The sequence below is a fragment of the Microtus pennsylvanicus genome, chromosome 9, assembly GCF_037038515.1.
Source record: "Microtus pennsylvanicus isolate mMicPen1 chromosome 9, mMicPen1.hap1, whole genome shotgun sequence".
In the NCBI taxonomy this organism is placed as follows: domain Eukaryota; kingdom Metazoa; phylum Chordata; class Mammalia; order Rodentia; family Cricetidae; genus Microtus; species Microtus pennsylvanicus.
In genome coordinates, this window is record NC_134587.1 from 40,281,949 (window position 1) to 40,309,177 (window position 27,229).

A 27,229-nucleotide genomic window follows, 5' to 3' on the forward strand; every position below is an offset into this window, starting at 1 on the left:
CCCCCAAGGCCCAGGTTAGAAACACTCTATCAGTCTGGGGCTAACCTAAACCCAGGGCAGCCAGCACTCCACATTATACAAGCAGTGTGCCCACCTCCAATCCAGCCCTGGCCTGCAATGATGCCTCCTGATAGCATGAACGGGAAGACAGCCAGTGAGAAATGCCTGCCTAGGCCTGGCAACAGGCTGCAGAGGGTGAGAGGTGGTTCCCACAGTGTCTACCCAGTTGGCTATTGGTTAGGTGGGAAGGAGGGCTGGGAGGGGGGGCATAGGGCATGTTCTGGAAGCAGGATACAGACAACCTGACCAGAAGAGACCTTGAAGCTGCAGGCGGAGTTTGAACTCAGCAGTCCGCACCTTTCAGAGAGTAAGGCTGCCAGGAAAACCCATGGAAGACACAGGCAGGGAGGGAAACAGAACAGGACCTCAGGCTCTCTTCAGAGTAGCTTCATGCAAGAGGTAACCAGACTCGACTAGTTCTACTTGGCAGGTGAGCGGATGAGTGTCTTAGCACATTCGGGGACACGGCCTCTTGGACTATTTTGGCTTGGCACAAGGAAGTGCTCCTAAATATTTGTCAAAAGCAAAGACACGCCAGGCGGTGGTGGCGCACGCCTTTAATCCCAGCACTCGGGAGGCAGAGGCAGGCAGGCGGATCTCTGTGAGTTCAAGACCAGCCTGGTCTACAAGAGCTAGTTCCAGGACAGGCTCCAAAGCCACAGAGAAACCCTGTCTCGAAAAAAAAAAAAAAAGAAAGAAAGCAAAGACAGCAGTCCGGCATCCCTGTTGTCTGGGGATGTTCTGGCAAACCATGTCTGGAACAGGCAGCTCTGAGGCTGCACCCATGATGCAGGTCCACAGGTGAGTGCAGGACACCAGTTAGCCAGCATCAGCCTCCAACAGGCAGGAAGAACAGTCTCTTACAAGTCACAGAGGGCTCGGGCCAAGGCTTCTTATGAAGGACTACTTGCTGGGCACCCTATGCTACAAGACATAGAAGGCCTGGTGGTCCTAACCCCAATCCTGCAGTCTGTCTCAGTTCCTCCATTTCCCCACTGCCTTTCCAGCCCCCTTTCCCAGAAGGCCTTGCACTTGGGCTAGTCTTTTGGCTAATCCTTGGTCCGTGTTCCCATAGGCCACAGAGACTGGCATTAACACGTACTCCACCTTGCTCAGAGAGAGGCCACAGGTGCCATATTACTCTCTCCCATGTTCCCAGCACACAGGTTAGGTCCTTAGAGGGCCACCTGTTCCCAGCCAGCTGTTCTCTGATGTGTGTTTCTATATTTGTGTATGTATGTATTTGTGTATGTGTGTGTCTGTGTGCATTTATGCATGCGTGCTTGTGTATCTGAGTGTATCTATGAATGTATAAGTCTGTATCTGTGTCTGTGTGGTGCAGGCAGGACTTGGCCCTAAGACAGCTAGAATCTGTTGGCCCCACAGGCTTAGAGCCTGGCAGGCTCAATGCAGGTGGCTCAGACTTCGACCTTGCCCTGAGACAGCTCCAAGATCAGACAGACACAGGTACACCTGGTTGCTCCAGATGGGCTAGCTTCCTGTCCCTCTTCACAATAACCACTCGGTAGGGACGCTCAGTGCTTCTCAGCAGGGGCCACTGTGCAGGGGCCCCATGAGGACAGATGGCACAGGAAGGATGTACAAGTCATTTTGACACACTGTTCCTGAGGGAGATGTTGGGACATCCATCCCTAAAGGCCAACATCTGGGTTCTGAAGTGACCACCCACACCCTAAGGGTTCGAGAACAGAAGACATGGTGGGAAGCCTATGTGAGACTCAACCCTGTCCCCAGCATCTGGAGCTGCAGAGCAGAGTCTCCAGGATGCCTCAGGCCCGCTGCTGCAGCTCCGGATAGCGTCTCCACCTGCGTCTGAGGAAGTCTCAGAGCCGGCAGACAGTCAGTGAGGACAAAAGCCAGAAAAATTGAAGTTGCTGAGAGGCAGACCCCTGCCTGGTACCAACTGCTGGTCAGGCTGGCCAGGTGGCATTTCCCAACCAGCGGAGGAGAATCGTTACAGCCCGGAATTACCCAGAGACTGAGGGAACACATCAAACAATCCGGATGGTATTTTAAAACATAATTATCCGCCCCCCGCCCCCCGCCCGCTGTGATTACACATGCAAACGAGCAGCGCTGTGCGTGGCATTTACATAAAGAGTGTTCACCAACAGAAATAATTCTCCGTCCTCAGCCAGCGCTCTCTCGAGATGTTTTTCTCAACAGCAGAAGTTGTTTGCGCTCCACATGCACACCCTCCCCAGCCCGGCTCCCCAAGAGCCAGAGACTGTCAGCCCAGAGCCCCAAAAAACCTCTTCTATTTCTGCCCTGCCAAGTGCTGGATGCTGTCGTCTCTAAAAATACACGAAACCGAGCCTCAGCTCATTGGCGAAGGTACTCTGAACTCCTTCGGGTGCCTCCGCCCCTGCCCCAGGTCCCCACGGGGTGGCTTTGGTCACCACTCAGGCTACAGCTAGGTGGTTAAGGGAAACTCCAGAGACTCACTCCCAGAGGAGATTGGACCTTCATTCCCAGGAGACCTCAATGGGCACTGAGTCCGGGCTGGTACTTGTTCCAGGTGTGCTGGGACTCCAACATCCCTGTTCGCCCCACTCCCTACCCCCACACGGAGGATTGTGAGCTGAGGAGAGAGCCTGTGATGACATGAAATTCCCTGCATCCTGATCTCCGGTACCAGGAGACTTAAGTCTCCTATCATGCGGGACTGGTCCCAGTGGTATCAATGTCACTTTCCCATTCCCCAGACCAAGTGACAAGGTTCTGGTTTCTAGGGCTGAGCATCCTAAGGAGAGCATGCTGAGGCATAGTTAGCGACCTCAATGAAGAGCTGACTAAACACTGAAGTGTAGCCTTCCTGGTCACAGCAGGAAGACCTCCTTTCCCCAGGACCATTCACCCACCCCCTTTAGGTCACACCACAGAAGCCAATTGGATACTAGTGGTCACATGATATGTGGCTTACATTCCAGGGCTCTTAACATGGTCACCCAGGAGGCCTGCTAAATCTCTGAGGCCCAGAGGCACCAAGTCTGGGTGGTAGACACGTAGGGCGCCCCAATTGTCCAAGAAGGGCATAGAAGGTCAAACCTGTAGGATTTCACTTTTGTGAGGTTCCCAGGTGTCAAGCCATATGAAACCAAGAGCTAAAATATTTTGAGTGGGGAATACACATCAGTTTGGGAAGCTGTCAGAAGTTCTATGGATAGGACGTTAGTGATGGCAGAACAATGTGCATATGTTAATGTCACCGAACAGCACACTGAAAATGACTACAAAATACTACCTTATTATAAGGTATAAGCACATTTAAAAGAGGAAGAGGCTGGGCTTTGTGGCTCAGGCCTAGAATCCTAGCACTAAGCAGACACGAAGATCAGAGTTCAAGGTCATCCTCCTGAGACCCTGTCTAAGAAACAAAGCAAAACAACAACAAAAACAAGGAAAATAAGCACTTTGGGTGTAGCTTAGTGATCGACCACATTCAGCTGGGATGAGGCCCTGCGAAGGAGAGAGCAGGAGAGGGGGAGGGCAGATCCCACAGTCTGTTTCCCTCCCAGGGGTCTGCCCCCAGGAGACTGCCCAGCAGTAGCTCCCCTACTGTTCACTGATACCCTTGGGGTGAAGCATGCCAACAGCCCCATTTCTGGGAACTCCATCAAGAAGTCCCAAGCGATATAAACAGCTGCCAGTGGGTCAGAGCTGCACAGAGGCCTACCTACTTCCTACTTCACAGACTAGTTGTACACACCACCCCCTCAAAATACAGAATCAGAAAACGAACCCTAGTTCTTAATTGTGAGTCGAAAAAATAATGAGCCCATCATGAGAGAAAAATGCCACTTGCACTGGAAGACTCCTGGTAATGCTGAAGTCATCGAGACCACACAGGATGGACGGACAGACAGACGCTCATCCCAGAGCTGCCACAGGTGATCTGCACAAGCACACTCTGTTGGCTTACACTGGTGTGAGCCAGTCAGCAGAGCTGGCTGACTTTTAGACCCTTTACAGTCACCACGCACCAAAACCAGGGCCACTCTCATTCGGACCCTCACTCCTGACGCAGAAGTGATCCTGGAGACTTTTAGAAGTAAACAGCAAGAAAAACCTGTTCTTGGATTTGGGTAAGAGTTCTGACATGATCCCGACAGCACAAACCCTGAAACAAAGTTCTTCAAAGTGGAAAAAAACAGCAAACACTTATGTGAAAGTAACAAAATAAGTTGGCTACGGGTGGGAAGGACAAAGAAAACCCTCTCAAAACTCAACTTTTAAAAACAACAGCAGCAGCAAAATGAGGGCTGGAGAGATGGTTCAGTGTTAAGAGCACTGACTGGCTGCTCTTCTAGAGTTCCCAAGTTCAATTCCCAGCACACATAGAGGCTCACAACTGTAGCCCCATGAGTTCCAAGGCCCCCGTCTGGTGTGCAGATGTACATACAGACAAAAGTGCCCGCACGCATAAATAAATAAATCTTTAAGAATAAACCAACGGAGCGTCTGTTTAAAACACGGGCAGACATGGAGAAGATTTATGGATGAGAATGTGCACTGGTAAAGTGCTTGCTCAACATTCAGCCAAGAAACGAAACTGAAGCCAGGTAATGGTGGCGCACGCCTTTAACCCCAGCACTGGGGAGGCAGAGACAGGTGGATCTGTGAGTTCGAGGCCAGCCTGGTCTACAAGAGCTAGTTCCAGGACAGACTCCAAGGCTACAGAGAAACCCTGTCTCCAAAAACTATTAAACAAAAAAAGAAATGAAACCGAAACCACAATAGAATATCATCCTGTTCTTTGAAGTCAGGACCTAGAAACAGTTACGAGGTGGAACATGGCGCCCCTGCGTTGTCAGTGAGAGCGCGAATGAGAGCTACCTTGAAGAGCAGTCCCATGGCTTGGCACGAGTCAGAGTCTGGGAGTGAAGGGGTCACACTCATAAAGGACATCCACCTGAACGCGGTAGCCTTGTGTCTTAAGACCAGGTTTATAGGGATGAAGAGCAGGAAGTTTGGAGGAGGTGAGCAGACACTAGACCTCGGTGATTGATGGCTGGAAATCAGGGTGTGGGAGGTACTACCTGTGCACCCAGACAAAAGAAACAACCCCACATATGCCCTGATCTTCCACAGAGGATTGTGCCTCACCCCCACCAAACACACTTCCTGCCTAACACCACCCAGGCCTGACTCAGGAACTTCCTGATGGCCAGGGCCTAGACCGGCTGAATGTCTGTAAGGTCTCCTTCCTCTGGCTGCTGAGGGTGGGCTCTATGACTCTACTGGCTCTGCTGGCAGGCCCAGCCAGCTGTACACTCAGCACCACTGGCTAGTCGGTAGCCTGTCATCCTGTAAGGGCCCCACACACTCGGGCTTCACCAATACAGGCTTTTCCTGAAGCTGTGTCGCCTCCACAGCTTCCGGAGGAGCCTTGCAAAAAGGGAGTAAATAATAAACTCTAATTGCCAGGAGGGGCTCCCTGCGACAACGGTCAGGCATGCCCCCAACATTACCTGGACATACCCATTTCACAGATGCCAAAATGTGGGCCAAATCCATCCCAGATCCAAGGTAAATATGGCAAGTTGGATACACAAGAACACAAGCTGGGTAGGGAAACCCAGAAAGGACAGCGGATGTGGGACCAGGGGATGTACACATATTCATGGCTGATGTGGGCTCCTAGGGGTAGGACAGAGGGGCCTGTGGTCTCTGGACTCACTATGTTCTGCTGCCAGAGAGACTTAAGCAGTGAGGGTACACACTCAACAGTACCCACAAGGGGTGTCATGTCAGACCCAGTGACCAGACTTCTGGATCTAAATAGCCTTCTGGGCTCTGTTTTGAAGACCACTGTGGTTCCCATGAGTGACCTGGTTCCCCCCATGTTTATTGGCTGGTGTAGCCTTCATATCCATGGTCCCGGCCAATGTTCCCCCTGAGAGCCAAGCTTGCCCATTCCTTCTTGCTAGCCTGCTATGAATTTTTCCACTGCACCCAATGACACCTCAGAGACACACAATACCTCACACAGGACAGGATGTGTCTTCCTTAACGAGTGGCACAGAGAGAACAGGCCATGGTCACACAAAGGGCATAGACCAAAGTAAAGATTTCTCTGTGTGGCGGTAACCCTAAGACACTGAATGAGTTAAAGCCAGGCACAGGGTTTAGCTAATACCTCACACCTTGAGCTTGGGAAAACACCTAGAATGGGGTACCTATGGGTGCCCCAGGGAACAGATCAGGAAGCAAGTAATTCACCCCAGAGACCTTGCTTCAGCTACAGAGCCACCAGGGCAAGAACTTCTTTGTAGAGAGCAACTGTAAGATATGTGTTTAAAAAAGGGGGGGGGGGGGGTCTGCAGTGGCCAGGATTAGGACTGGGACTCCAGGGAGGACAGAGCACGGTGGGGCGCGAGGGACAGGGTAGGGAGACTTGGTGAGGCTCAGGACTCAGGGGTGGAATTCTGAGCACCATGCTACAGTATCCTTGGGTGTCTCTGTAGAATACTAAACAGCAAGTATGCAGGACAAGACTCCGAAAAACAACAGCCAAGACACGGCTTGGTGGTTTCTGTCCTGGGAGGCAGACTAGATCTCAGAGCCTGCCAAGGCAGTTCCAGCTTCCAGAACAGCTATGATTGAGCCTGGGGCTCAGAACACAGCGTGTGCTGGGCCCACCCAGGGCCTCTCACCACAGTCTGGGAGGACCAGTGCCCAGGCCCTCCTTGGAACAGCTGTTCGGGCTTCTAAAATGTTTTTAAGTAATGCCCAGCTATCAAGGAAACAATACTAGGAAGACCAGAAAACAGCAGCAAAACTATTAGACACAGACCAAATGAGAAAAAAAAACAAATCGATTTACAAAAAGACATTAGATCTGACAATTAGCAGATGCAGACTTTAAGATCTCTGCTGTGAATGTGGGAGGGAGTGGGGAATAAAACTGGAAGCCTCAAAGAAAACCAGAATCAATAAGGAAATAAAAGACGGCAGTAACTAAAACCCTGAATCCAGAAGGGTGATTTGGGGGAAGAATTACACAGAGCAGATAAGATTCGTGAACTAGAAAATAATTCAATGCGTAACACTCAGATGTAGGAAGGAAACAAAAGCAGCAGAGAACAGCGGCTGAAGAGGTCGGTGGTCAAGAGCACACAGGACATTGCTTCGGTTTCCACACCCACCTGGCAGCCCACAACCCTCTGTAACTCCAGTTCCGGGGGCACCTTCTTCTGGCCTCCACAGGCACTGCATACACGTGGTGCACAGACATTCATGCAGGCAAAACACTCATACGTATAAAATAAACAATTTTTAATCTTAAAAAAAAAAAGACAGAAACTAGAATAGGAGACACATGGAGAGCCTGGGCCTCAGGAGCAGGCGGCACTGGCAGCAATCGCGCTCCAGAGGGAAGAAGGAAAGAAGACCACTGTGTTCAAGACAAGTACAAGAGAGCCAACAGCGGTTGGAAGACAACAAGCCCCTAGGAGGAAAGTGGCCCTGGGCAGGTCTCTGCCCCCCGTGTGCTGGGATTAAGGGCGTGCACAACAACAAGCTGCTCACAGGATTAAGACACACCAGGGCAGCGGCAGAGCAACAGGTGTGGGAGGCTCCTGGGCAGAAATGCTTTGTGATGCAAGTCAGGTGGTAAAAGCCCCAAAGTTTGTAAAACACTAATGCAAAGATGCTGAAGTCATTTGCCTTCAGAAGGACACCATAAAAACACACAGGTCTTATTCACAGAAAACAGGACACTCGATTAATGCAAAAGAGTAGGAAAAGAAAAAAAAAGAAGGAAGGAAGGAAGGCACAGCAGGGGTCAGGGTCGGAAGGAACTAAACCCTAACAAGCAGGCTGTTTACAGGAAATGCGAATGGGCCCAGCACTCTAACAACTCAAACCTAGGAGCTGGGGTACTGACTGACCCTGTGGGTTCCAGCCACCCAGAAGATGGAGGGGAAAGGATGGCCGGCCTGGGCATCCCAGGAATGCCTGTGTAACACAGTGAGACCCTGAGATAAAAGGTAGCTTGAAAACAAGAGGCAGGTACAGGCACACAGCACATAGAAGAGAGCTGGGTACCATGTAAACGTCAGATCAGAAGGCATCAGTGAAAAGAAACACTGCCGTTTTACAGGAAAACAAGCCTGGATTAACATGCACCCAGTACAGCCAGCAAGACGGCGGCAGGAACTCAAGAGTCACACACTGCCTCTGTGCCCGCCCAAGACCAGGCCGACCTGGAAGAACTCCCAGCTCTGCCTTGAGCCTGGGTGCAGCTTATAAGGCAGGCCATGCAACCGCCTCTCAGCACATTTGGAACTAAGTAGGGCAGCAGGCAAGGCTCCACAGACTCCAGAGAGAGAAGGAGGAGGGCAGAGTGCACTCCAGGACCACACAGGACTCAGATGGCTAAGATGAATCTAATTCTGAACGCGCCTGAAAAATCAAGCAAGGTCATAAACCCAAGAGCCATGGAAGCAGGGGTCATGTATCCGAAAAGATATGTATGGATAAAGACAACAGAGCACAGCAGAATATGCTGTGGTAAGGATCTGGCACCATGTGGAGCCCCCGCTGGCATTCAGGGTAGTGTGGGAGCACCGGGCTCCACCCCAAAGCAGGATAGCTCGCTCACAGGCCTAACAATATGGAGATGATTTTATTTTATTATTTATTGTGGGGCTTAAAATTTTTAAATTGTTTGATATGCGTTTTGCCAACATCTATGTCAGTGCATCATGTCAATGCCTGGACCCCTGGAGCTGGAATTATTGATGACTGTGAGCTACCATGTGGATTTGGGGAATTGAACCTGGGTCCTCTAGAATACCCATGTGCTTAACCATTGAGCCACCTTTCTAGCCCCTAATTGTTGGCTTTGTAAACTGATACTAAAACATACATAATGTAGCAAGCCAGACATAGAAGTACATGCCTTTAATTCCAACAGGTAAATGGATCTTTGGGAGATCCAGGCCAGCCTGATTTACATAGTGAGTTCCAGATAAGTTAAAACTAAACAGTGAGATCCATCCTATCATATGCAGGGCTCATGAGATGACCGAGTGGGTAAAGGTGCCTGCTGCCAAGATGGACAACCCGAGTTTGATCCCCAACATCTACAGGTTGTCTTCTGATCTCTACACATGAGCCATGGCACATGCACAACCCCTGCCCCGTGCCCTCCTCACATTAGAAGAGACACCAATACAAAAAGGTTAGGCTAAAAACAGATTCTGTGCAGGGGAGAGTTCAAGGAGAGCTGAGTAACTAATGGCCACCCATGGTCTCTGCATGGTGTGTCCACAGACTATGGGACAGACACAGTAATAGGACTGTCACAGACATTAAGCTCTTGAGAGCACATGGAACTTCATTCCAATAAAAGTGAACATAGATGTCGCTGGGAAGTCTATTAAAAGATTCAATTTATGCTGGGCGGTGGTGGCGCACGCCTTTAATCCCAGCACTTGGGAGGTAGAGGCAGGTGGATTTCTGTGAGTTCAAGGCCAGCCTGGTCTATAGAGCTAGTTCTACAGCCAGCACTACACAAAGAAACCCTGTCTCAAAACAACAACAACAACAAAAATATATAATAAAAACACAACTTACCAAAACTGACACAGAAAGTAGAAACTGAGTTGTCCTGTTGCAAAGACAATTCGTCTGGATACCCACCTCCCTGTGAAGGGTGCGGTGGCTCTACACACCTCTTCTGGATGTCTAATCAAACGCATTAGAGAAAAAAGTAATCCTTGACAGCAAACCCAGAGTGGAGCTTCATGGGAAAGCAAGGGGCAATCTCACTCCTGCAAAAGAGTCTCAAAGGTCTCTGAAATATTGGCAGCAGGGGTAATGACTCCCACCTGTAATTTCAGCACTGTTTCCTGTCTGCCATAACGTCAAATGTCCCTTCCTGCCATGATGGACCCATCCCGTGAACCCGTGAGCTAAGTGGATTCCTCCCCTTTAAAGCCACACAAGTTGTCACAACCTAAATATAACTAACACAGAGGGATCTGTGTGGGCAAAGTGCCACCTTCCTATTGCTAACACTCTTTGTGGTTGTTACAGTTTTTGTTTCTTTGAGACAAAGTCTCACTGTTTAGCCCTAGTTGGCCTGAATTTACTATGCAGACCAGGCTGGCTTTGAATTCACAGAGATCCACCTGCTTCTTCCTTCCAGGAGATGAAATTAAGAAATGTGCCTCTATACCTATCTTACTGTCTTTTTTTATAGTGTAGGGATTTTTATTATATTAAAAACTCTTATGCGTATGAGTGTTTGTCTATATGAGCACTATGTACACACCTGGGGGCACAGGGTGTGGGGTCCCCTGGAACTGTAGTCACAGACGATTGTGAACCACCATGTGTGGACTTGAAACCCAACCTGGGTCTGCTAGAAGGGCAGCAAGGTCACCGATTGCCGAGCCATCTTTCCACCCCCTTGTTTTGGTGAGCAGGTCTCACTCTGTAGCTCAGGTTGGTCTTGAATTTGAGTGAGACCCCACAGCTAGGGTGATTTCATCCCAGGAATACAAAATTAACAGTACAAGGCAAGCCATGGCATTGCACGCCTTTAATCTCCTCCTGGGGGAAGAGGCAGGCAGATCCCTGTGAGTTCGAGGCCAGCTTGGTTTACATCGCAGGACAGCTAGGAGTTGTGTGGTGAAACCCTGCCTCAAAAACAATAAAGTAAATAAATTAACAAAACACAGGAGGAAACACACACACAGCTGTGATCTCTGTAAAGATGCCTCATCCACGGAAGCTGCGTACAGGACAGCGGTTCCTTAAGATCGCACTACCTGGTGACACAGTCTGACCTTCATTTTGCAATGTGCCCTCTAGGATGCTCAGGATCTAAGGTTGCCCAGTGCAGGCCAGCATTAAGCAGTGTGATGGTCTGAATGAGAATGTTCCCCAGGTGCAAGTATTTGAACACTTCAGTCTCCAGTTGGTGGCCTTGCTGGAAGTCCATCACAGGGGGGCAGGCTTTAAGGCTCTGTAGCTTTGCCACACTTCCAGTTTGCTCTTTCAGCTTCTACATGCTTGTGGTTGAAAATGTGAACTCTTTGTTTCCTGTTCTCATGGCCACCTGCTGCCTGCCACGCTCACCCCCAAGCCCTGCTATAATAGGGTCTATCTCTGGAACTGTAAGTCCACCTTAGAATCCTTCCACCTTAAGCTACCATGGTATCTTATCGCAACCACAGAAAACTAAGACAATGAATGGCGAGAGGCTATGGTAAGGGAAAACAAAAAGCTTTCGTCAATTTTCAACTTTTTCGGGGGAAAAAACCTTAAGTCAAGGGGGGAAAAAGAAATAGCCTTAATTTGATAAAAAAAAAAAAACAAAACAGCAAAACCACAGCAAGCCTAGAACGGCACCGCACAATGGGTCTGATGTATCAAAAGCTTTTCCTGAATTGAGGAACGAGAAGGAACAAGAAATCCCAGCTAGGGCTGGAGAGATGGCTCAGAGGTTAAAAGCATTGCCTGCTCTTCCAAAGGTCTTGAGTTCAATTCCCAGCAACCACATGGTGGCTCACAACCATCTGTAATGGGGTCTGGTGCCCTCTTCTGGCCTGCAGGCATACACACAGACAGAATATTGTATACATAATAAATAAATAAATATTTTAAAAAAAAAAGAAATCCCAGCTAATGCTAAGAGGCAAGAAAAGGAACACACAGGTTATCACTAGAAATAAAATCATTAGTCAGGCGGTGGTGACGCACGTCTTTAATCCCAGCACTCGGGAGGCAGAGGCAGGTGGATCTCTGTGAGTTTGAGGCCAGACTGGTCTACAAGAGCTAGAGAGAAACCCTGTCTTGAAAACCAAAACAAAACAACAAAAAAGAAATAAAATGATGGGCTGGAGCTGGGGCTCAGATGGCTGAGGGCTTGCTTAGATCTCTATCACCACGTAAATCAGGTGTGTGTCTGAAATACCAACAGGTGTAGGAGAATCACAAGTTCAAGGTCAACCTCAGCTTCACTGTGAGTTCAAGTTTACATGGTAAAAAAGGGTTAATAAAGGAAGAAAAGAAACAATAAGGAAAACAGCAAGCTAAATGTGGTACCATATACCTGTAATTACCAGAGTTGGGAGGTTGGGGCAGAAGGATCACAAGTTAGCTAGCCTGGGATATACACTGAATACTTGACTTTAGAAAGATTAAATAAAGTAAATAAATACATAAACAAGTAAATTTGTGTGTGGCTCAGTGATGGAGTTCTTGCCTATAATCCTGAGGCCCTGGATTGGAGGGAGAGGAAGGAAGGGGGGGCAGGCAGGAATGAGTCAGGCTTAGCAGAGGACATGATTATATACAGACAACCCAAAAGACACTTAGTGCAGGTAAACCAGCAGAGTAAATCAGAAAATGTGTCACCCGATTTGTCTCTATATATTAGAGAGAGCAACACACAACTACAGAGAAGCTTAAACATCATGTAATCAAAACAAGAAATGGATTTCCAGGAATAAATGTAATGGAGGATTGCGCAGCACTCTGAGAAAAACTGGGACATCAGATGGCCACAGCTGGATGGAAGGAGTCTATGCGATCCGCAGTCCAGGCTGCCCTTGCGAGAGGCAGTTGGCACCTTGATGTAACAGTACTTGAAAATGAGGCCAAGGTCAGGCCAAGGTCAAGAGTGAAGGGAACAAAAAGCCTGAACTAAGTCCCTACAGTTCACAGAGACCTTACCAGGCACTAATGGAGGGGACACTGGCATGGGGCGGTGTGTAAGTAAAATGTCCCTCTCAATAGTAAGTGACAAAGTGGCAGGGAAAGTGTGAACCCAGAACCCAGGGCCAGGCCACACTCAAGGAATGCTCCTTTAAGAAGTAACTTAGAGGCCAGGCTTAGTGGCCTTTAAATTCCAGCACTCAGGGTAGATAGAGCAGGAGGATTTCTGTAGGTTTGAGGCCAGCATGGTCTACACAGTGAGTTCTAGGAGAGAGGAAACCCCATCATTAGGAGGATGTGACAGACAGATAGACAGACAGACAGAAGGCTTTGGAAACAACAGCTCCAATTCATGAGTTCATTGTTCATCTCCCACCCCTCCCCTAGGGTCTCACCATATTCCCAGGCTGGTCTGATTGCTAAAAGGGGAGACAGACAAGACAGACAGATGACAGACAAATAGAACACTATTATTGAGTAAGCTCAACAGTAATGAATAAACCCAGCCCCAAGATCTTCATTTCTAGATATTCCTTGAGTATGGCTCAGTGGGCACACCACTTAAGAGTTACAGGAAGAGCTGGGTGGTGGTGGCGCATGCCTTTAATCCCAGCGCTTGGGAGGCAGAAGCAGGCAGGATCTCTGTGAGTTCGAGGCCAGCCTGGACTACAAGAGCTAGTTCCAGGACAGGTTCCAAAGCTACAGAGAAACTCTGTCTCGAAAAACCAAAGAGTTACAAGAAGAAAAGAGGGAGGAAAGGAAGAGGGAATGGAGAGAGAGAAAAAAAACAGAGAAACAGAGAAGAAAGGAGGAAGAAAGGGAAACTGATCCTCACTGAAAGTTAAAAACAACTAATTCTGGGATAGCTATCAGGAGGGATAAAATGAACCTGGAATGTTCTTACTGAATATAAAGTAGTAAGAAAATGCTTTTAAAAAATATGGTAAACAGCCAGGCATGTTAGTTCCTGCCTTTAGTTCTATCACTATCTCAGAAGGCAGAGACAAGCTGATCTCCAGGCCAGCCAGGACTACACAGGGAAACCCTGTCTTAAACCCCCCCCCCACACACACACACAATAGAAATGTGTATGGATAAATCACAGCAACAGTTGAAGGAAGAGAATAATCAGCAGGCAATGTCAGTAGGAAAAAAACTCTACCATACCGGCTGCTGGCTACAACTTTAGGTGTTGTGGTGTTAGCAGTCACTCCTGCAACAAAGAAAAGCAACCCGTGCCCAACACCACCACAAAAAGTGAGGCTGCCTACACACGGGAGACCTGCTGTGTCCTCAAGCAGGGACACTGGCTTCACCTGGCATAGCCCTTCTCAAAACTACCCTAGGCAGTGTCAAAAATGTCAATAGCCCTGTTAAACTGGTGTTTGAACCCCCTACTCACCAGGACAGACGTGAAGGCAGAGCAGCAGGACTCTGTGGAACTGCAGAGTCCTGGCCCACCCTGGAGGATGGTGCCTGGTAGACAGACTGTGAAGCCAGCCGGGACTGACGTGATAACCTGGTGATGCTGATGCCTCTGTGTGTGTGTGTGTGTGTGTGTGTGTGTGTGTGTGTGTGTGTGTGCGCGCGCGCACGCGCACGTGCGGGTGCTGCACCTGCAGACCCAAGGCCAGACCACAGAGCCGGAGGACAGAAAGCTCGACAGACGTGCTGACCGTGGAAGGAGACTGTGTGAGGCATGGTGTCTGTAACTCACACAGAATGCTTTGGAAAAACTACATGTGCAGTGAGAAGAACGAGGGGACACACGTGACAAATGGGGGCTGCGACCTGCAACCGCACAAAGGGCACAGCCGTGCGAAGGGCGTAAGGATGCAGCTCTGAGACCTCATCTTAAAACTTTTAGGCAAGTTTAAAATAACTTCAAATTAAAGCACTTTTATTCTTTAAACATGAGAGGGTATCATATTAAGGCGGAAGGTTCTTCAAACAGTACATAAAAGCTGTGGTTGATTTTGAAATTTTAACTAACTTTGTATCAAAATTACATTTTGTGGGTGCAGCTCAATGAGAAAGTGCTCGCTTATTAGCACGTGTGAGACCCTGGGTTCCTAACACTGGAAACAGAGAAAAGAGGGAGAAAAGGGAAGGGAAGGGAAAGGAAGAGAAGGGAAGGGAGGGGAGGGGAGGAATTGAAGAGCATAGGGTTTTTTTTTGTTTGTTTGTTTGTTTTTGTTTTTGTTTTCGAGACAGGGTTTCCCTGTGGCTTTGGAGCCTGTCCTGGAACTAGCTCTGTAGACCACGCTGGTCTCGAACTCACAGAGATCCGCCTGCTTCTGCCTCCCGAGTGCTGGGATTAAAGGCGTGCGCCACCATCGCCCGGCTAAGAGCACAGGTTTATAACATGCATGTCTGAAAGGCTGGGAATGGCAGCACATGCCTGAAATCCCAAGCACTTAGGGGGTAAAGGCAGGAGGATCAGGAGTTCAAGGGCATCCTTGCCTGTATAGGAAGTTTGAGGTCAGCCTAAGCTACAAGAGACCCCATCAGAAACCATCCAACCAATCAATGAACATATACACAACAAATGTCTGATGAAAGATGCTAGGCCAGCAAAACATGGTGGTCATGCCTTCCACACCAGTAGAAGCAAGCAGGTCTCTGTGAGTTAGAGGCCAGCCTGGTCTACATAGCGAGTTCCAGGACAGGAAGGGATACATGGTGAGACCCATCTTAGGAAGAAAAGGAAAGAAAAAAGGAAAGAAAGCTGACACAGACGTTGGGAAATAAATGAAAATTGGGTTCTAGGCCAACCTGAAGTGAAAGTCTACCTCAACAATAACAAAAAAGGGGGGACAAAATATTTAATATCCACTTCCCAAATTACCCAAATTATGCTTGGCTGCTGAAAATGTGATACCCCGAAGAGACTCCGCATGTCACAGACGCCCAACACCTACAAAGTCTAGTATCCACTTAAAACTGAAAGTTGTAGCCAGCGGTAGTGGTAAAGGCCTTTAATCCCAGCCCTTGGGAGGCAGTGGCAGGTGAATCTCTGAGTTCTGAGGCCAACCGGATCACAGAGTGAGTTCAAGGACAGTCAGGCTACACAGTGAAACCCTGTCTCAAAACCAAAACAAAGCCAACAAAAAATGGTGTAGAGAACCACAGAAAGGAGAAATCCACCAATGAGAGCTAAGCCAGGAGTGGCAAGATGCTGACATTTGCAGACGTGGGTTTAACTGCTTAGGCTAAGCAGGACCAGTGCACTAGAAACAAAAGAGGGAGGCATTCCAGAGGATAAGATGGAGCTGTAGACACGAAGACCCATGGGCATGAGTAACTAATCTTACCTAAAGGCTAGAAGGAAAAAAAATCTAAATAGTTAATAAATGAGCAAACAGGGCTTGGGGGACCGTCACAGCTGTATCTGGAGGGCAGGGGAGACGCAGAGTGTAGCCTGGAAAGACAAGCGGAGCAGAATGTCTAAGATCTACCACACTTCTGTACAAGACAAAAGCACCAAAATCAGGTCTGGCCAACCTCAGCTCTCACCTCCAACAAAAGCAGCCTTCAAAAACCAAGACACTGGCAAACTACATAGAAAACACTTTTAAATACTGTATACAAATCAGACCTCAGTGAGGTACAATTTTCATTATTTACTTATTTTGAGACAGGGTCTCTCTACCTAGCCCTGGCTATTCTGGAACTCACTAAGTAGGTCAGACTGGCCTTCAACTCAGAGACCCTCCTACCAAGGACTACAAGTATGTGCCACCATACAGGTAATATAAAGGTAATTTCGAATTTTTCAGAATTCATCACTGGCTAAACAGAACCAAAGATCAATCCTCCAGCAGAAAGAAAGTAATGTCAGACAGAAACACTAACCTTTCCCAAGGATGAGGACAGGAGGGAACACTGGGCAAAAACAAAGCCGTGTCTACTCACCACAAAACCCTAATGCCATTTATGGAGCAGCAGACACACGAACTGAGGACTCAGTGTGACGAAAGGAGACTTGCTCAGGCATAAAAAGAACAAACCTTCAACAGACACATGTGAGCAAACCTCAACCAGGTATGCTTCTAAGGGCACACGCCACTTAACTGAACCTCAACCGTGTGATGGCTCTAAAGGTACGGGTTGCTTAGGGTTCCATTTATACAACCCAAAACAGGCTCGTGGTTGCCAAGAGATGAAAGGAAAGAGCTGCCTTTGAGGGGCCAAGAGAGCTGGACCAGAAGGGATATCGGCCTGATCTCCACTGTGAGGCTCCACTGCAGGCGGGCTCCCAGGACTCCTGGTATCTATCTGCTTGGCCTCAGAGAGTAGCTTTTATTCATACGAACGCCAAAAGTTACTAAACAGGGGAAGGATAAATCGTAACCAGCCACGTAAGGTAAAAATAAGCTATTTCAAGACTCACTGCTCAGAGACCACAGTGGCACAAACGGGACGATGATGCGGGGAGAAGACGAGGCGAGCAGTGCAAGAGGGGGAGCAGAGCACAAGGCAAGACACAAATGCCAGCTCAGAGCTGCAGAAGCAGCCAGAGCCAAGAGCGGGCAGGAAAGGGATGCCAGGGAATGTTCAGGGAGGAGAAACAAGAGCAAACAACAGCAGCATGGTGGCGGACAGGATTAAACTAAAAACGTACACCCAGCCGTCCACCATCTATGAGAAGTGTGCTTCCCCTGGATGAGTTAAGAGGGGGATGCGCCAACAGTATGCTATTAAGACAACTGGAGCCCAGGTGTGTAGCCCAGTGGTGGAGCACACACTTAGAGTGAGGCCTTGGGTGCCATCCCGAAGGGAAGAGGGAGGAGGGAGAAGACATGAGGGAGGGGAAGGCTGGAGTGGATCTATTAACGCCAAATTAGACTTTAGAGATGGATAAATTCCATGAAATACACAAATTAGCATGACAGGAACAAGATGAAAGGGGAAATTTGAATGATTCTATATCTAAAGTAATATTGGTAATTAAAGGAAATTGTAATTGGTAATACACTGGCAATTAAAATAAATTGGGAATTTAAAGCCTTCCCACAATTAAGAGCAACAAACGCCAGGCTTGAGTGGGCTCACCAGTGACACAATCCTACCTACACTTTAAGCAGAAAGTGCCAAACTTATATGAGCTCCCTCAATAATAATAACAACAAAGGAGGGGGCTGGAGAGGAATCTCAGCAGTTAAAGAGTGCTCATTGCTGGGGCTGGAGAGATGGCTCAGTGGTTAAGAGCACTAACAGCTCTTCCAGAGGACTTGGGTTTGAGTCCTAGCACCCACACAACAGCTCACAACTGTCTAAAACTCCAAGATCTGACATCCTCACACAAACATACATGTAGCAAAACACTAACGCAAATAAAATAAAAATAAATACACTATGTTAAAAAAGAAAGAGTGCTTATTGCTCTTTTAGAATACCCGAGTCACCGGGAGGTGGTGGCGCCCGCCTTTAATCCCAGCACTCGGGGGGGGGGCAGAGGCAGGCGGATCTCTGTGAGTTCGAGACCAGCCTGGTCTACAAGAGCTAGTACAAGAGCTAGTTCCAGGACAGGCTCCAAAACCACAGAGAAACCCTGTCTCAAAAAACCAAAAAAAAAAAAAAAAAAAAGAATACCCGAGTCTAGTTCCCAGCATCCACATCACTTACAGGACCACAGCCACCTGTAACTCCAGGGGATAAAACACCTCTGACCTCCAAAGGTCCTCTACACTCAAGTATACATTCAGGTATACAGACACACACATACCCCTAAAAATAAATTGCCAGGTGGTGGTGGCACACATTTGGGAGGCATAGACAGGTAGATCTCTGTGAGTTCAAGGCCCTTCTGGTCTACAAAGAGAGTTCCAGACAGCCAGGGCTATTAAGTAGAGAAACCCTGTCTCGAAAAAGAAATAAAAATATAAATAAATAAAGTAAATCTTAGAAAAAAAGTAGCTGGGTGTAGTGTGATCCATGCCCTTAATTCCAGCACTTGGGAAGCAGAGGCAGGGGAGCGTTGTGATTTCAAGGCCAACCTGGTCTAGATAGGGAGGTTCCAGGAGTCAGAATACAAAATGGGATCTTGTCTCAAAAGATAAAAATAATTAAAGAAACAAAAATGGCAGTGGAGAAAAGCATGAAGCCAGCATTTCCCAGTTTCTGAATGAGGCCAGGTAACACATGACTTAAACCAGCTTTTTGTGAGTACGAGGCCAGCTTGGACCAGGCAGGGCTATGAGACCCCCGTCTCAGACAATCAAACAGACAAAAACACAAAAGAAACACAGGTCAGCAGCTTTCATGGACACGTATGAACTTTCTCTAGAAAAGCTAGCCCGCCTAGCCTAGGACTGTGTGTTGTTGTATCATGTTACAATAAGGCAGTTAGTACCAAGAAGGCAAGGATGGGTCAGCATGAGGACAGCATGGGAAGACACCCCACCAGAGGAAGGAGGCAAGGCTGTCTTGTGTACCCTCAGCTAGCCCCGCTGGGGCAAAGGGGAAGGTTTTGTCCCCTAGACCTATACTCTCACCACCCAATCTAGCTTTAGAGACACAGAAGTGAAAAAGATAGTTAAGGTTGGAAAAGAGGCAGTGAAATGCTGTCCCAATGCTGTCCCAAAAGAGCAAGCAAGGGTGTGTGACATTCCAGGGAACCGCTGGACCGCTGGGACTTGGATCGCAAGACGGTAGGTGCAAGGCCAATATACAAGACTGGCAGGGCAACCCACAAAAACAGCGAATTAAACCCTCTCTAGGTCTGTAGCCAAACACAGGAGAACACCACCAGCAAGGCTTCCTGCTCATAGCTTCTGTGAACTAACATTAAACATTCACGAACTCATTCTCAACCTTCAGGGATAGCATGGTACATCATTAGGGTGGAATCTTGTAAGAAAAAAAAAAATGAAGTAGCTATCTGTCCTTTTGTCCTAAGGGCTCTTGATATCAAAAGCGGGAAGCTGGTCGGTCACTAAAGTCTTGACACTATAGAATGCTGTGTGTCTGATGCCCAGACAACACCAATACATAGACTGGTGGAGTGTGGGGAAGTAAGATGATCGTTACATGGTTTCTCTGTAGCTTTGGAGCCTGTCCTGGAACTAATTCTGGTAGTCCAGGCTGGGCTCGAACTCAGAGATCTGCCTGCCTCTGCCTCCCGAGTGCTGGGACTAAAGGTGTGCTCCACCACCGCCCGGCTGATATGGAATTTTCTACAGAGATCCGCGTTCTAAAATTGACCGTGGTATGGCTGCACGATTGGGAATGACCCAAAACCACTGAGCTACAATAATTTCAAAAGTGATGGCCACGGCCCACAGGCTCTACCTCAGCAAAACTGCTATGTGTATGAATGGCTGGTGACCAGAAGCCACAGTGAGAGGCGCGACAGCATGCAGAAGGCTTGGGGATCAGAAGCGCCATGTTGTCCAGAGGTTGTCCTGCCCATTCTGCCCTACAGCTGAGCCCTACAGACACCGATAGAGACTAGGATAGCAAAATAGTTTTGAATAGAAAACACAAAGAGCTTTGCTTCACACCCAACGTGGGGAACTTATTTAAAGCTAAGGTTACTCAGCCAGCGGGGAATTTGGCAAAAACAGAACTCCAGAACTGGCCTTCTCGAAGGTGCGAATTCAGTACAATTCCAACATCCATATGGAAAAAACGAGCTCTCCACTTACCTCACATCTCACACAAAGGGACCCAGAGATCAGAATGTGAAGAGCACATGCATACCGAGCTCTGGCTTAGGCAGACAAAATCTTAGTAAACCAGACTCAGGCTTGCAATTCGGAACCAAGAGTGCAGCAAAGCCAAGACCAACCTTGGATACATAGAAGACCATCTCAAAAAACAAAAATAAAACCTCTAGTTGGCCATAAAAATATGAATAAACCGGTCTCGTTGGACATAATAGCTCGTACTTCTTTTTTCTTTTGTTTTTTCCAGAGGGTTTCTCCTTGTAGTTCTGACTGTCCTGGAACTTGTTCTATAGATCAGGCTGGCCTCAAACTGACAAACATCTGCCTGCCTCTGCCTCCCAAGTGCTGAGATTAAAGGTGTGTGCCACCATTGCCTGACTAGAAAATCTTTTTTGTTGTTGTTGTTTGTTTTTTGTTTTTCGAGACAGGGTTTCTCTGTGGCTTTGGAGCCTGTCCTGGAACTAGCTCTGTAGACCAGGCTGGTCTCGAACTCATAGAGCTCCGCCTGCCTCTGCCTCCTGAGTGCTGGGATTAAAGGTGTGCGCCACCATCGCCTGGCTTAGAAAATTTTTTTATACATATATTTGACAAAGAACTTGTTTGTAAATTAGAGCAGAAACTCTTACACACCCTTTAAAGAAAACTGGATAAAGGGCTGGAGAAATGGCTCTACGGTTAAGAGCACTGGCTGCTCTTGCAAAAGACCCAGATTCAACTCCCAGGACCCTCATGGTGGCTCACAACCATCTTTAACTCCACTTCCAGGGCATCCAATGCCGTGTTCTGACTTCTTTGGGTACCAGACATGCAGACACACAAGTACAACATTCATACACACAAAAGAAATCTAAAAATAAAAAGGAGGCAGAAAGAGCGACAGGGACACAGGACAAAAACCAACACCATATTGATGAGGGCCAAGCACAGCGCAGACCACCCACATGTAGGACAACAACTTATCAAGAAAGTCAAGAGTACACCCAGGGACACCAGGGACACCTGCAGAGGGGCAGAGATTCCAGAGGAGCAGTGGTGCCGGCACCGAATTCAAATGCATGTGTTACTACAGGGAAGCCACGCCTCAAAACTGGCTTAACTGGCTGGAGAGATGCTCAAAGGTTAAGAGTGCGCATGCTCTTGCAGAGAACTCATCTCAGGTCATTCAATATTGCCTGTAACTCTAGCTCCATGGTGACTGGATGCCTCTGACTTTTCATGCTAATGTGCACATAACCACACAGAGAGACACACAGATACACATAAAATAAATCAGGAAGAAAATAATAAAAATTGGCTTAAGGTGATGGATGTGGAAGTTTATAGTTATAGTCCCAATACTTGGGAGGTTGAGGCAGGAGACATAGGCCAGCAGGGCTACACAGTAAGACCCTATTCTCAACAAAACGGAATAACTGCCTAAAGTGGAAATCTCAGGATTCAAGAAAGGAGGCTATGGGGAAGAACCCCGCTAAATAAAGCCAAGGCTAGACCAACCGAAGAGGCACCACAATAGGTGTCCAAAGAACCTCAGGGGAGCCATATGGGCCAGCACTGCCATTACTTACCCCAGCTGCAAGGTATTGTCTTTAATCGGGAAGCAGATCCTCCTGCAGCAGCCAGCAGCACCCCTACCTATGCTAACTTTCCTTCTTGGGCCCCACCCTGTGAAACCAGTGATAATTGGGTCCCTCTATGGGCCAATATGGGCTCAGACTACATGTCTCTGCCCAGGTCAAGAGTGATCAGTGGGGCGTCTGCAGACAGCACCCTAATACAGCCCCCTTCTTTTCTCTTGGGTGGAATACTCTCTAAGAGGCACCATGCCCCTGAGCCATTCAGGAGAGTCTTTCAGTAAACTGTGTATATTACTAGGAAAACTGAGATATGGTGAGCAAGACTACCCAGACAGGAGCCCTCCTCAGCACACTGGCTCTGTGCAGGCCTGGGCAGTCAGCCAGTTCTATGGTAGCAATCTGCTATCGCTCCCCTTTCAAACCCCAAGCACCACCTTGTGGGTTTCTCTTGGTAAGCAGAGTCAGGGTAATCATGTCACTATGTGCTGGGCAAGTCCCAACAGTGTCCATCCACGCCAAGGAGCGCAGACAGTGGAGACAGCGGGAGAGCGGCCACAACTCCCCAACTTTACGCAGTCCTCACGTGGTGATCCACAGACATGGACACCAATGCTTCTGCCTCATAGAACAGTCAGGAGAATGGGCAGAAGCCAGTTGCAGGTGCCCTTGGAAGGAAGATGGCATCAACGCATCTGCAGGGCTTTGTCTCAGACTTCTAGAGAGCAGCAGCTGGCAGCAACATCTGAGATTTTCCAGGGTACAAAGGAGTTGGCCTTGCCATCAGTGCCTACTGAAGGGTTGGGGGAAGGCACAGCATGGGGAGCTCAGTGACCTGGGTCAGGATTTCCCATGGGACAGGACAAGGAGGCCTGCTGGAGCTGGTCACTGCCATGCTCTCTTGGTCTAACTACCCTAACCTTCATCCTGCCCTATCATAGAAACCTCCTTAAATTGGCATGACCTTGACCTGAGCCACAGCTCAGTAACTATGGTTCCCAGAAAGTGAAGCAGCAGCATGCCTATTTCTACCACTATGGGGTGGGGAGATGCAGCACAGATTTACCCCAGAAGATGAACAGAAGGCCTTGTGAGTAAAACCTGAGCATAACCAGGTCCCTTGGTCTCCCCAGACCAGATCCCACACTGCCCAGCTGGGTCTGTGGCTGTGACTAAGAGCCTCTCACTCTTGGGTCACTGTCTGCGTGTAGACAACACAACCCAGCCCAGCCCGGAGCCCTGAGAGCTCAGATAAGCTTCCTGTGCCAGGGAAGGAAGGACAGGGTCGTGGGGAGGGAGGAGAAAGAAAGTGGTTTGGCTGTGGCTGTGTCTGTATCCTTGACTATGTGGGATCCAGGACTGGAGCATCAGTCTCCTGCTCTTGAAGCTCTGGCCACTGCGGCACTGGAGGCAGACAACTGACAATCTCTCTAGCTTGGGGAGCATGGCTCCAAGAGTGTGCAATTGTGTGTGCTTTACTCCTGGAGAGGAATTACCCGCAGCCCAAAGGGAGTGAGTGGCACTAGACATCTTCTGCCTGTCTTCTCGTTCTCTCTCTATGACTGCATGTCTATGTCTATCCCAAGTGCCCATTGCCAGCACAGCAGGGCCGGGAGCAAGTTCCTCTGCCCGCTGCCCTGCTATGAAAGTCTAGGGCACTAGAAGGGTTACCCTCTGTAGGCTGAGATAAGTGGGTGGGCAGGAAGCAGAGACGGGTATCCTGCTGTGTAAACTGAGACAGTCATGCCTGGGAGGGTGGAGCTCTGTCCTGGTCTTGCTTCTAACAGCAATGCCTGACAACTAAGATCAGAATAGGAGTCAGAGGGAGGGGACAAAAGTGGCTCAAGGCACAGCAGGGCTGAGTTACGTGGGTGCCGCATTATTTAGTTAAGACAGGGTCTAATGTAACCCAGGCTGGCCTTAAACTCCCTATATTGTCAATAACCTTCAAGTTCTGAACCCCCTGCCTCCACCTCCTAGTGCTAGAATTACGGGGTGGATCATCACGCTTGGTTTTAGAGGTGCTGTTTCGAGCGGTACAGCAAGGCACACTGCGAATGGTTCCTAAAGAAAAGGGTGGCGAGGGGGGTCCTAGCAGCCATTACATACACACAGTGGACAGCAGACTGTGGGTCCCTGCATAGCACCACTGGCCAGCCCCTCCCTTGGGAAACTGAAGCCAAAAAGACTCTTCGTAGGAGCACCTGGGAACAGTCCCGAGCACAGCAGCTCAGACTTCGGCGTCTTGCCTGAGCAAGGAGCAACGGGCGACCAGCTCCCAAGTGGTGGGCACAAGTCTATCCCCAGACAAGGCCAGACCCAGGGAGCCTGCAGCTCCATGGTCAGTCAGGGCCAGGTCTTCCCTACCTGCTCATCCCATGGCTCGCTTCCCAAGCATGCCCAGGGTAGCAACGTCATCACCAATAACCTAGATTTTAACCAAGAAATCGCACACCCCCTTCTCTGCCCCACTTACGGGCCTGCTGAGGAGAAAGACACAAGGAAACCTAGACTGTACACAGGGGCCAACAGAGCAGGGCCGGCCTCACGGCCTGTTTTCCCGCACACCCCATCACCACAAAATGGGTCAGGCAGGATTCCCTCCTGATACCCAAGCCCCACAGAACAGCCTTGGAGAGATCTCTGCCCCACAGCCCCTAAAACTGAGAACTGTCTGTGAACCAAGAGAGCTGAAGTGTTCCATTCTACAGAACCTTCCAAGGCCACTGTCCAGCTGGCTCCTCAGAAAACCTGTTGAAGCAACTGTCCCTGTGTAGGCAAGGTTAAGGAGTCTGACTGGTCAAGCATCGAAGAGCAAGTTTAACACACGGATACGGCATACATTTTGCTCTGTTCCCACTCTCCCAAACTCCATAGCCAAAGCTACCCCAGGAGGCAGGGGCTGTACAAGGATGGTCCTGAGGGACGAGTGAGATCGGACCCTTTCCTGGCTCTGTGGAATCCCAGAGAGCAGACCCCCTGCAGAGTTGTGTTCATCCATCAGTGTGGTGTGGAAAAGAGACTAAAGTAACAACTCCTACACTACAGAAACTGCCAAGCCTTGGGGTTCGGGAACCAAAGGTTTTTGGTTCTTCCCTGGCCTCCTAACAGTGGTCAGCAGGGGTGGAGGACCCCATACACTGGTGGTTTCCTTAGAGTGGGCCTGTCCACCCTGACCAGTCCAGTGGCTAGCATGTATCTTGCTATCAGGAGAAAACCAGCTACAGTCCTCACCATGAAAAGGAAACAGAAGTTATCTATGCAGATCCAGGAAGGCCAAAGCCCAGTTCTGAAACACTTATACAAAAGTGCAAAACTCATTAAAGCCGAAGGGGACTCCTGGGCCAGAAACCTTCAGCTCCTTCACTTGTTCCATGCCAGGCAGAAACTCTCTGCACACTCACCATGCTACTACAACTCTGGCAGCCTAGTGCCCATCACCTCCTGCCTAACTCTCCCAGCCCACACCCCTTGCCTACAGCACAGTGATTCTACACCAGGTTGCCATCATCATACAGGCCCACTATGTAACATGCCCTCTGTAGGCTGTTTGCCAGGCCCTGCCATGTGTTACCTGCATAGTTTCCTGTGGCCTTAATGTACATCTGGCCGTACTGCTCCTCCACCATGGTATCATAGGCCTCGTCATCCTCCTCATCCTCCTCGTTGTGGTAGGAGGTGGGGCTGTCAGTGGTAGGTAGGCTGCTGGCCCCAGGACTGGTCCGCTCCCCCTGGGGATAGGGTACCTGCTGGATGTTGGGGATGAGAGTGGCCAGGCTTGGCACACCATAGTAGGAGACTCGAGGCAGCTTTAGAGGGGCTGTGCCAGGCGTCCCTGCAGCACCTGTAGCTACTGCCACACCATCTCGAGGGCCCGTCTCCAGTGGGCGCTTAGAAGCCAGGCCCGGGCCAGTGGCAGGCGGCATCTCCATGGCTTCATGCTTTACACGGGTCAGAAGTGGGATGGGCACGGAAGGGGATGCGACATAGGCAGCAGTGGCCGGTTGCAGCTGGTGGCAGGGACTCTGGGGCTCTGAGCTGGCATCCTCAATCATGGCGGTCTGCGAGTCACAGTGGGGTGAGCTCACCTTGAACATGAGGTCTGTGCCCCGCTCTACGATGTGCTGGATCTGCAGGAAGCCTGCTGTGTACATGACCACAAGCTGCTCACTGGCCGCCATGGTGAGCTTGCCCGTATAGCAGAAGGACAGAATCTGCTGGAAGCAAGCAGGCGGCACAGTGCCCGGCAGCTCGAAAGCACTCTTGCTATTACCACTGAAGAGGTCTCGGAAATAGAGGCTGCTGGCGGCCAGGACGGCACGGTGGGCCTTGAAGGCCTGGCCCTTGACCACAATGGACACATCACAGTAGAGGCCCAGCAGGCGCTGCTCATTCAGACAGCCAAGCACTGTGTTCCCGAAGTTGGGGATCTCGATGTGCAGCATCTGAGACATGGCGGGTGCCGGGGTTGGGTGGGCTTCAGACTCAGCGTGGGGCAGACTGGATGAGGCACATCTGTGGGGGAAGAGGACATTGTGGTCAATGAACTGCCAGAAGCCCCCATCCCATCTAGTAACCAGCTCCCAGCCTCTGACAAGGCAGAGGACAGTGCCCTGCTCAGGAACTCTCCCTAGCTAGAACCCCTCCCCCCCAACGCACACACACACATACACCAAGGGCTTGAGGGTGAGCTGCTCAGAGTCCAGATCCTGGCTTGGAAGCAGGACCAATACCCTGAGTCCCTACACAAGTACCTCTGTCACCTACCCCATCCTCAGCACCCATGGACTGCTCCCAACAACTCTAAGGGGAGGGCTTCGTTCTCCCATCTCGGCAGAGGACACCTCACAGAGGCCTGAAGCCTCCGAGAATAAGACAGGAGTGAGCTAGACAGACAAGTCACCCACTGGTTGTGATGGGAGGGGTAAGAACAGGACGAAGCCCAAGATTGATCTCAGGGACTCCTCTCTAGAGGGAAAAAGTTCCTTCTGAGCCAAGAAGCCCCTCACTGCACTGCCTTCCTTGGGAAGAAGGTCCCAGAGCAGAGAGAGCTTTAGTTTCAGGTTTGTTTTCTCTCTTTGCCGGCTGAGCAGCCTGCGGAGGGCACTCTGAGGAACTGCAGAGCAGCTGCCCTCCTCCCACATCCCTTGCTCAGCTTCAAGCTTCCTCTGAGGGACAAGGAGGGACGAGGAGCATTAGGAAGGTGGACTAAGGCCGGGAGAACTCTGTGGGCTC

At 49.4% G+C, this 27,229-nt stretch overlaps 1 protein-coding gene across 3 annotated transcripts in view; it reads right to left on the reverse strand.

The window, feature by feature from the left end:
- Positions 1 to 27,229, reverse strand: part of Nacc2 (NACC family member 2) — a 68,392-nt gene that overhangs the window by 8,866 nt on the left and 32,297 nt on the right. For all 3 annotated transcript variants that reach the window (XM_075985454.1, XM_075985452.1, XM_075985453.1), the window contains exon 2: positions 25,569 to 26,509. In XM_075985454.1, coding sequence (XP_075841569.1) covers positions 25,569 to 26,448 — 880 coding nt within the window. In that variant the 5' untranslated portion in view covers positions 26,449 to 26,509. The remainder of the gene's footprint in view (positions 1 to 25,568; positions 26,510 to 27,229) is intronic.